The 7,524-nt window shown below is 64.8% G+C and overlaps 1 protein-coding gene across 1 annotated transcript; it reads left to right on the top strand.

Moving 5' to 3' along the window:
• Window positions 1-522: 522 nt before the first annotated feature.
• Window positions 523-2,455, top strand: TLX3 (T cell leukemia homeobox 3; the record flags this gene model as incomplete). The annotated part of the gene is given in 4 exon segments (XM_082323731.1): window positions 523-635; window positions 637-938; window positions 1,312-1,555; window positions 2,245-2,455. Coding segments are annotated over 4 exon segments (870 nt in total).
• Between the last annotated feature and the right edge of the window lie 5,069 nt (window positions 2,456-7,524).

The following is a 7,524-nucleotide window of genomic DNA, read 5'->3' on the forward strand; positions in this document are numbered from 1 at the left end:
GGGGCCCGGGCGGCCGCGGGGGGACCGTGCGCCGAGCCCCCGCCGCCCCGGGCGGGCGCCGTCGGGGCCCGGCGGGGCGCGGGGAGGGCGCGGGAGGGCCCCGCGCGCCGCGCGCCCCGTCCCCGCCCCGCCGCCCCGGCCCCGACGGCGCCCCCGCCGCCCCGCCCCCGCCCGCCGCCGCGCGGCCCCATTGTTCGTGCGCCCCAGTGATGTCACCGCGGCGGCGGCGGCGGCGGCGGCGGCGGCGGCGCGGGCCCCCGCGCCCGGGCGCGAGGCCGGTGCCGAGCGGCGGGAGCCAATGGGAGCGCAGAGGCTGGGCGGCGGCGGCCAATGGCGGCGGCGGGGGCGCACGCGGCGCGGGGCGCGCGGCGGCCCCGAGGAGATGACGGGGCGGCTGCCGGGGCGGCGCGCGCTCGGCAAAGTTTCGGCGCGGCGCGCGGCGGGGCCGGCCGGGCCGCGGAGCTCGGCGGAGCGGCGGCGCCTTTATAGCGGGCGCGGAGGGGCGCGCGGCGGCGGCGGAGGATGGATCCGCCGGCGGGCGCGCAGGGCCCGCACCAGCACGAGCCCATCAGCTTCGGCATCGACCAGATCCTCAGCGGCCCCGAGCAGGAGAGCGCTCCCCCGCCGCCCCCCCCGGGGCCCCGACGGCGCGACCTTCCTGGGCGGCCCAGCCGGCCGCGGCGGCGCGCCCTACCCGGCCCTGCCGGCCCCCTTCCCGGCCATCGCCGCGCCCTTCGAGGACTCTGGATCTTACAGTGTGAACCTGAGCCTGGCCCCGGCCGGCGTGATCCGGGTGCCGGCGCACAGGCCCATCCCCGGGGCCGTGCCGCCGCCCATCTCCAGCGCCATCCCGGCCATGCCCGCCGTGCCCAGCCTGGGCAGCCTCAACTTCCCCTGGATGGAGAGCAGCCGGCGCTTCGTCAAGGACAGGTTCACAGGTAAGGCGCCGGGGCGGAGCGGGCCCGCACCCCCCGCTCCCCGGGCACCGGACGGGAAGGCGAAGCAAAAGGCGAAAACGAAATAACGATAGCGCGAACGCTAATAATGGACGCGGCGGCGGCCCGCGGGATGGTGCCCTCCCCCGCGCTCGCAGCCACCCGAAAAATCGCGCTCCCGCCGGCGCGGATGGCGCGGGGCGCCCCGGGGGGCGGCCGGGCCCCGCTCGCCCCCGCGTCCCCTCGGCGCCGGGCGGCAGCGGGGCCCCGGGGAGGCGCGGTCCCTCCGGCGGGCGGCGGGCAGAGCCGCGGCCCCGGGGGGGCGGCCGGCACCGTGCGGGCGCGGGGCTGACCCCTCTGCTTCCCACCCGGGCAGCGGCGGCGGCGCTGACGCCCTTCACGGTGACGCGGCGGATCGGGCATCCCTACCAGAACCGGACCCCGCCGAAGCGCAAGAAGCCGCGGACGTCCTTCTCCCGGGTGCAGATCTGCGAGCTGGAGAAGCGCTTCCACCGGCAGAAGTACCTGGCCTCGGCCGAGCGCGCTGCCCTCGCCAAGTCCCTCAAGATGACGGACGCCCAGGTGAAGACCTGGTTCCAGAACCGGCGCACCAAGTGGCGGTGAGTCCCGCGCCCCCGGGGCCGCCCCGTCCCGCCGCCGCCCCCGGCGGAGCTCCCCGCCCGCCGCCCCCGCCGCGCCCCGGCTCCGGCCGGCTCCGGGCAGCGGAACGCTCGGGGGCGAACTGTTACTGTTCTAGTAGTGCGATTGTTGCGCTTTATTTTTATCTTTTTTCTTTCTTTCTTTTTTATAGTCCCCCATTCGCAAAACGGGGGATTATTCGAAAAACGGGGGATTATTCGAAAAACGGGGGATTATTCGAAAAAACCGGGGGATTATTCGAAAAAAACGGGGACTTATTCGAAAAAAACGGGGGATTATTCGAAAAAACGGGGAATTATTCGAAAAAACGGGATTACTCGGAAAAAGGGGGGATTATTCGGAAAATACGGGGGATTATTCGGAAAAAAACGGGGGAACATTGGGAAAACGGGGGAATGCTCGGAGACGGGGTTCCCGGGAAACGGGGGGGTCCGGCCGTTCCCCGCGCCCGGGACGCCTCCGTTGCAGGCCGAGCGGCTGCCGGCGGGACGCGGCGCCCGGCCCCGCTGCCCGCCGGGGATGCGCCGTGCTCCGGCGGCGCCCGGTTCCCGCGGCGGCGGCCCCGGCAGCGGGACGGCGGCTTCCCGCGGAGCCCCGGGCGCAGCACCCCGGGGCGCCCCGGGCGCGGGCTGAGCGTGTCCCCCGGCAGGCGGCAGACGGCGGAGGAGCGGGAGGCCGAGCGGCAGCAGGCGAGCCGGCTGATGCTGCAGCTGCAGCACGACGCCTTCCAGAAGTCGCTGAACGAGTCGATCCAGCCCGACCCGCTGTGCCTGCACAACTCGTCGCTGTTCGCGCTGCAGAACCTGCAGCCCTGGGAGGAGGAGAGCGCCAAGATCCCCCCGGTCACCTCCCTCGTCTGAGCCCGGCAGCCCGGGCAGGCAGCGGACTCGCCCGCGGAGCTCGGCCGGCGGCTCCCCCCGCCCCCGGGGCCGCAGACGGGGCGGGCGCGGAGGCGGCGAGCGGCGCCCGCGGGGCCGGCGGCCGGGGCGGGCCGGGGCCGGGGCCGGGGCCCGGACCGGGACCGGGGCCGGGGCCGCCGCGGCGCTTCCCCGAGGCCGGCGCGGAGCGGAGCCGCCGGGCGCTGCCGTCGCGGGGCCCCGCGCTCCGCTTGTATATTCGTGTCGATGTTCCACTAGGAAGGGAAATATGTCACTTTTTGTAAGAAGTGTTAATAATTTAATTTATTTATGCATCGAGATTTTGGGCACTATTAATATGGAATTATATAAAACCTCGATTATTTATATCGAAATCTGAACATAGGTATTTTGTGTTGGCTTGGGAACAAAAGGCTATTTTTTTTTCCTGTTCTGAGGATAGTCTGAAGAAAAAAATACCTACCTATCACTTAGCGGCGGGGACTCAGTGGAGCCGGTGATGACTCGTTAGCTTAGGAAACCCTATTAAGCCGAAAAGCGGTAGCTTCCATCTGTCCCAGGTGAAGTTAATGTCAGCTGTAATTTATTCACCGTAGTAATAAGGGCTCCTTTCAGGCAACGCGCTCTCCGTTGTGTCCTCACCTTTCCAGCCGATGAGCTTTAGCGCACCGAAACAGCACCCGCACCCTCTCCTTTCGCCACCGACTCTAGAGAAAGCGCCTTATGTTTCATAATAAAGAAGATTTGGGGTTGACACAGACCATGTATAATACTTTGTACTTGCCGAGACGTGTAAATAAACGTTTTCTTTAAAAACGCCGCTCCGCTGCCTGCCTGCCGCCGCGCCGGGGAAGAGCCGCGCCCGGGGCCGGGGGCTGCGGGCGGGCGGGCGGGCGGCAGCCGGAGGCCGCCGCGGTCGCTCGGCGGAGAGGGAGGTGAGGAGCCGGCCGGGGGCGGCGGGGCCGGGGAGCGGGGCTCCGGTCGCTCCCCGCTCCGCCGGGGCCGGGGGGACGCGGCCGGGAACGGCCCCAGGGCTGGGACAACGTCGGGAGCGCCGCGGAGGAGCAAGCGAGCGGCCGGGCGGGACGGGGCGCGGGGCCGGTGCGGGGCCCCGGCGCTGCCGGGAGCTTGCCCAGCGCGGCCCCGCGGCCCCGGCCCGCCGCCCGGCGGGCACCCCGCGGCTTCCCCTGTCCTGCCTTCGCTGCGCGCACCGCGCCGGCGGCGGGACGGGCCGGGCCGGGGCCGGGGCCGGCGGCTCCGCGGGTGCTCGCAGCAGCGCAGCCCGTTGAACAACCTGGGGGCGGGGGGGGGCGGGGGGGGGGGAGGTGGTATTTTTAAGAACAAACTCCCGTAGATCTGCGGGTCCGGGTGACCGGTCCTGCAGCAAGGAGGGCAGCTGCAAAAATGACGTTTTTCGAACCCAGCGATGATCCCGGCGGGTTTCCCCCAGCCACGACCAGGGCCGGCGGGCTCCGCCGCTCCCGCGGCCGGCGAGCGCAGCGCAGCCCCGGCCACCGTCGGGCTGCCGAAGTTTCAAGGCGTTGCCGCGGGGGGCCGGGGGCTCCCCCGGCCCGGCTATGGCGAAGGGCGCGGCAGGGGCAGCCGGGGCGAGGGATGGAGCACGTATTGCCCTAGCCGGTCCTTTTCTCGGCGGTACCAGGGCCCGGGCTCAGGCTGCAGCCGGGATTTGGTTTGTCGGGGGAAGGTTGCGGAGGTCCAAAGGCAGGGCCAAATCCTGTCCCACGGTGGGTGACGGCGCTGGGGCCGTGCAGCTGCTCGACTGGTACCCTTCGCCAGCCGGGAATATGCAGCCTGCGCTAGAAAACAGCCATCGAGGGGAGGTGTTTGGCAGGGAAGGGAAAAAAAAAAAAAAAAACCAAAAAACAAAAACCAACGGGGAAATCTCTCCCCGGCTCCCGGCTCGGGGGGAGCCGCGCTCCCGCGGTGCCTGGCCCCGCCACCGGCCCCGGGCAGAGCCCGGCCGCTGCTGCGCCTCGCCCGGAGCCTTTCCCCGTTTGTTTCAGTCGTTCCCCCGCGTTCGGCTGCGCGGCGCTGGGCCGCGGTCTGCCGGCGCCGCCAGCCCCGCAGCGGGGGCGGGCGGCGGGCGGCGGGGACGCCCCGGGCCCTGCGCCGGCTCTGGCCGCCGCCGGGGCCGCTCCCCGGGCAGAGCGGCGGGGCCGCGGCCGCCGTGCTCCCCGCCTTAGCGGCGGGCAGAGCCCCGGCGCCGTCTGCGGAGCGGCCGGCAGCGCGCCCGTCCGCCGCAACGGGGGAGAGGCGAGCTCTGGGGGCTGCGAGCGGGCTGGCGTAAACGGGTGTCCGTATTCACGTGTGCGTTTGATGTGATGTTTTCTCTGTACCCCTAACATCGATAAACTGCGTTGTTTTCAAGACAGCTTCGTTCTTTAACTGTTCGAGCATCCCATGACCATAAACTTCTGCCTCCCTGATTTCCCTGCAGTTTTTCCCAAACTGCTGTAAGCCAGAAGCTGTGTATTTGCAGAGAGCGTAATGATGCTGCGTATTGCCGTAATCCGCTTTGTGGCAGGCGAGGATCTAGCGCAAAGCCACAGAGGGTTTACAGCCCTGTTATTAAAAGCGGCGCAAGTGGGGCTGAACTCGGCGGAGACGGCCCGGGCTGGGGCTCCCCCGGCCGCTGCCGCCCCTGGGGTGTGCGCAGGCAGTGGGATCGAGCCTCGGGGCTCGCCAACTTCCCAAAGGACTTCAGAAACCAGTAGCTTCCATTTCAGCCATCTGAATAGCCACCGAATAGTGGGGCTTACGCACTGGGAGCTGCGCGCTTGGGCTTGCCAGGGTTATCGCCGGTGTCTTTGTTTCGGAGGAGCTGGTCTGGCGGTTTTGCGATGCGCTGAGTGCGAGGGAGACAGGCTGCCTCGTGCATCCACGTCATGTAAGACAAGATTGCATGGGCGGTACGGGGGTGCTGATGTGAGTGGTTGTGCTGAAGGGGACAGAAGTGGGGGTTACCTCCAATTACTCTGCCCAGTAAACCCGGTGTTTATAGGAGCCTCAGGGAAACCCCGGTGGGAACAAGTACACAATATTTCCCTCTCTGTGATTGAGAGCAGTGTTCCCTGCCAGCCTGATTCAGCTGCGACAGGGCTGTCCAATGGTCCCTGCTGTGTATCTCTGAAGGTCCACAACAGCCAAAGCCACCCACGGGGGCTTGCACGGACTTTAGACCCGACCAGCTCGAGCCTCTCGGTCCCAAGAAGCGTAATCCTGGGGGATGTGGGTGCCCCGTGGAAGAGAGGGCACCTTTTGGGGGTGGGCTGGCCGCTGTCCTGATCCTGTTGGTTGTCCCGTCCACGTACTGCACGCGGGCTGTGTGGTGGACAACTCGAGTTGGGCTCTCATGTATGGGCAGCAGCCTGACTTCCCAATTTCCGAAACAGCCTTCTTGCAGCGCGGGCTCTGGCTAGTTGCGGGGGAGCGTGGTTTATTCCCCACCCTCCCACTCATGGCTAAACACTCTTTTACCTCTGTGGGAGACTTCTTAAAACACTGCACGTAGCAGAGGATAAAGACCAGTGGTCTGCAGGCAGCGTGAGGGCAGCCGCAGCTCCTGCAACTGTACTGCAGCACGGCTAATTCGGGGGGAGTCATCTGAGCGCAGGCAGTGTAAGTCTCGTGATAGAGATGTGGTCTGAGAGTGCTGAAGGTGCTGCACATCCCATCAGGCTGAGTTTTAATATGTTGATGCTTGATGCTGCTATGAAATTGATAATTCTTAGCATTTGGATGATCTTTCCGATGCAATCTTGAATCTGCAGGTGAAACATCGTCTCCGTGCATGTGTGCTCTGGAAAGCCCATGCTGTGGACTCACATTCCCTCCTGTTTGGAAGTTTTAAGCCCAGGAAAACTTGTGTTTGCTGAACAAGGGTGGAAAAAGGCAATGAGATTTAAGGCTTATTGAATTATCAGTGGGACTTAACTTTGGGCAGATCACTTTCTGAATTTTGCTTGATCGCGTGTGTAAGTGATTTCCCGCGTAGGGCCGAGCAGCTGAGCGGGTGGACGCACGAGGCAGAGCTCGGGGTGACTAGAGCCGGGTGGGGGAACATCGCCCATTTCCTCGCAGGCCCTCCTGGCTTTGCTTTAAGCCCAAACCCAAAGCACCCCTGTACCACGCTCGCATGCACAGGCACAACCCCTCTCAGGATAAAAATGGCTCTGTAATTTGCATCTCTCAGCATTATTTTGTGCCCAGGGTATTAGATGTTACGAAGTAATGCATGGTGATCGGATCTGTATAGGCAATTCTTTTCCTAAATGGGCCTTAAAATCAATGGGTTATTAGCTCTCTTTCTCCGCTCCGTGATGAAAGCCCGGTCCTGTTAAACATGCAAACTACACAATATTCAAAGCCTTGGTTTACAAAAGTGTTTTGCTCAGCTAGGTCATAATTTAGCTCATTTATAGCTAACATAAATAATACCGAGATTTACACCTCACACCTATGAATTCTCCTTGAAGCGTGTATTTCTGCACTGCAGTCATCGCCGCTGCTGCTGCGGAGGAACGTAAGGGCTGTGGCTCGCCCAGGTGGGCGCTTGCTCGGATGGCTGCTCCTTCTCCGTTGGTAGAATCCCTTCTCATGTGTTGCCTGAACAAGTTGGATGGGGTGGATGAAAGTATTTGCCTTCTGTGCAGGTGGGCGTTTTTGGGAGGGGGGTATACACACCAGTTGCTTTTGGCTATCTGGGGCATTTCCTTCAATGCGGTGTGTTTCCCGTGCCCACTCTCCTGAGTCCGTTAAGCTCCTAACTTTTTCCTGACTCACAGCAGTGGAGCAACTATTTCTACTTGGTGCCCACTTGTTTGTGAGGATCTGAGTTTGCCTCCTGGAGGCACCCGGTTAGCTTTGATGGGCAGGGCTACAGTGGCAGCCTGGCACCTATGTGCTTTCCCCCCCTTTTTGGGGGGTCTCTCTGCATTTCTAGGTATTTCAGTACTCTTAAAAATCTGCTGCTACCGTTAGAACTGCAGTGGTATTTAGATACTTTACTCCCTTGAATTTTAAGGGTAAGA

This window comes from Platalea leucorodia (assembly GCF_965183815.1).
Source record: "Platalea leucorodia genome assembly, chromosome: 11".
Taxonomy (NCBI): domain Eukaryota; kingdom Metazoa; phylum Chordata; class Aves; order Pelecaniformes; family Threskiornithidae; genus Platalea; species Platalea leucorodia.